The sequence below is a fragment of the Camelina sativa genome, unplaced genomic scaffold, assembly GCF_000633955.1.
Source record: "Camelina sativa cultivar DH55 unplaced genomic scaffold, Cs unpScaffold03068, whole genome shotgun sequence".
Taxonomy (NCBI): Eukaryota; Viridiplantae; Streptophyta; class Magnoliopsida; order Brassicales; family Brassicaceae; genus Camelina; species Camelina sativa.
The window spans coordinates 1-909 of record NW_010924177.1 but is presented as its reverse complement, the minus strand read 5'-3'; the positions used below and the strand labels follow the sequence as shown (position 1 = coordinate 909).

Sequence of the window (909 nt, the reverse complement as noted above, 5' to 3'; positions counted from 1 at the left end):
ATGGGGGTGCTTATGGTTCCCGATATCAAGAAAGGTTCCAAGGTTCAACGTGGGGACAGAAAAAACAGTTTACAGCTGTGGAGTCTAGTGGCTCTGGTGGACAGAGAGGTTCGCAGATGCTAAGTGGTGAGTTAGAGGGACAGGTTCCTTCCTTCAATCTGAATCGAAAGGGTATGGGACCTGTGTGGCCAAAACCGTTGTATAAGGTCAAACAGGGGAGCGCGGTGAAACAGAATGCTGTTGCAAAGAGATCCCAAGAGGAAGAGGATGCGGTTGGGAGAGGTTCCACTTCTCAGGCTGTTACGGTTGCTCCGGAAGAGACTCTCACCGGATTGGTCAAGGAGGGAGAGGAGACTGGCTTTATGGAGGAGAATGATGACTTGTTGGAGGAGGGAGAATATCCCGAAGGTGATGATGCGGTTATACCTGATACTGAGTTGGGTAAGGAGGACGACACTCTCACCGAGCAGGGTACGGATTCACAGTCGGATATGACTGGTGATTCACAAGGTAAACCTCCTGTTTTAGTCTTGCCGGATTCGGTTTTGGGTCTTGTTAATAACGCTTTGGCTGATGTTAAGCTAGTGGATCCGGTAATACATAGGGTGAGACTTAATAGGCCTAATGTTAGAAAGGGTGTTAGTGGTTCAGGAATAGTTGCTAAAAATGTTGTTAGGACTTTGGCTTCTCCGGGGAAACGGTTATTGGCTAAGGCGTTATCTAAACCTGCAGGTGCAGGAAAAAAACAGAAGAGTCAGGGGAGGCAAGATATTCCCTTGAGAGGTAAACCAGCGGATGGTAGTCGTCAAGTCAAGAAAGGGACGGTGGCTCTCCCGAAACCACCGGCGCACACGTGAAGATCCTGAGTTGGAACTGTCAGGGCATTGGGGTTGATCTGACAGAGAAGTA

General features: G+C 49.0%; 1 protein-coding gene across 1 annotated transcript; it reads left to right on the top strand.

The window, feature by feature from the left end:
* On the top strand, positions 1-902 carry LOC104774477 (the record flags this gene model as incomplete). The annotated part of the gene is given in 2 exon segments (XM_010499073.2): positions 1-510; positions 733-902. Coding segments are annotated over 2 exon segments (635 nt in total), but the record flags the coding sequence as incomplete, so codon positions are not given.
* Positions 903-909: the final 7 nt, after the last annotated feature.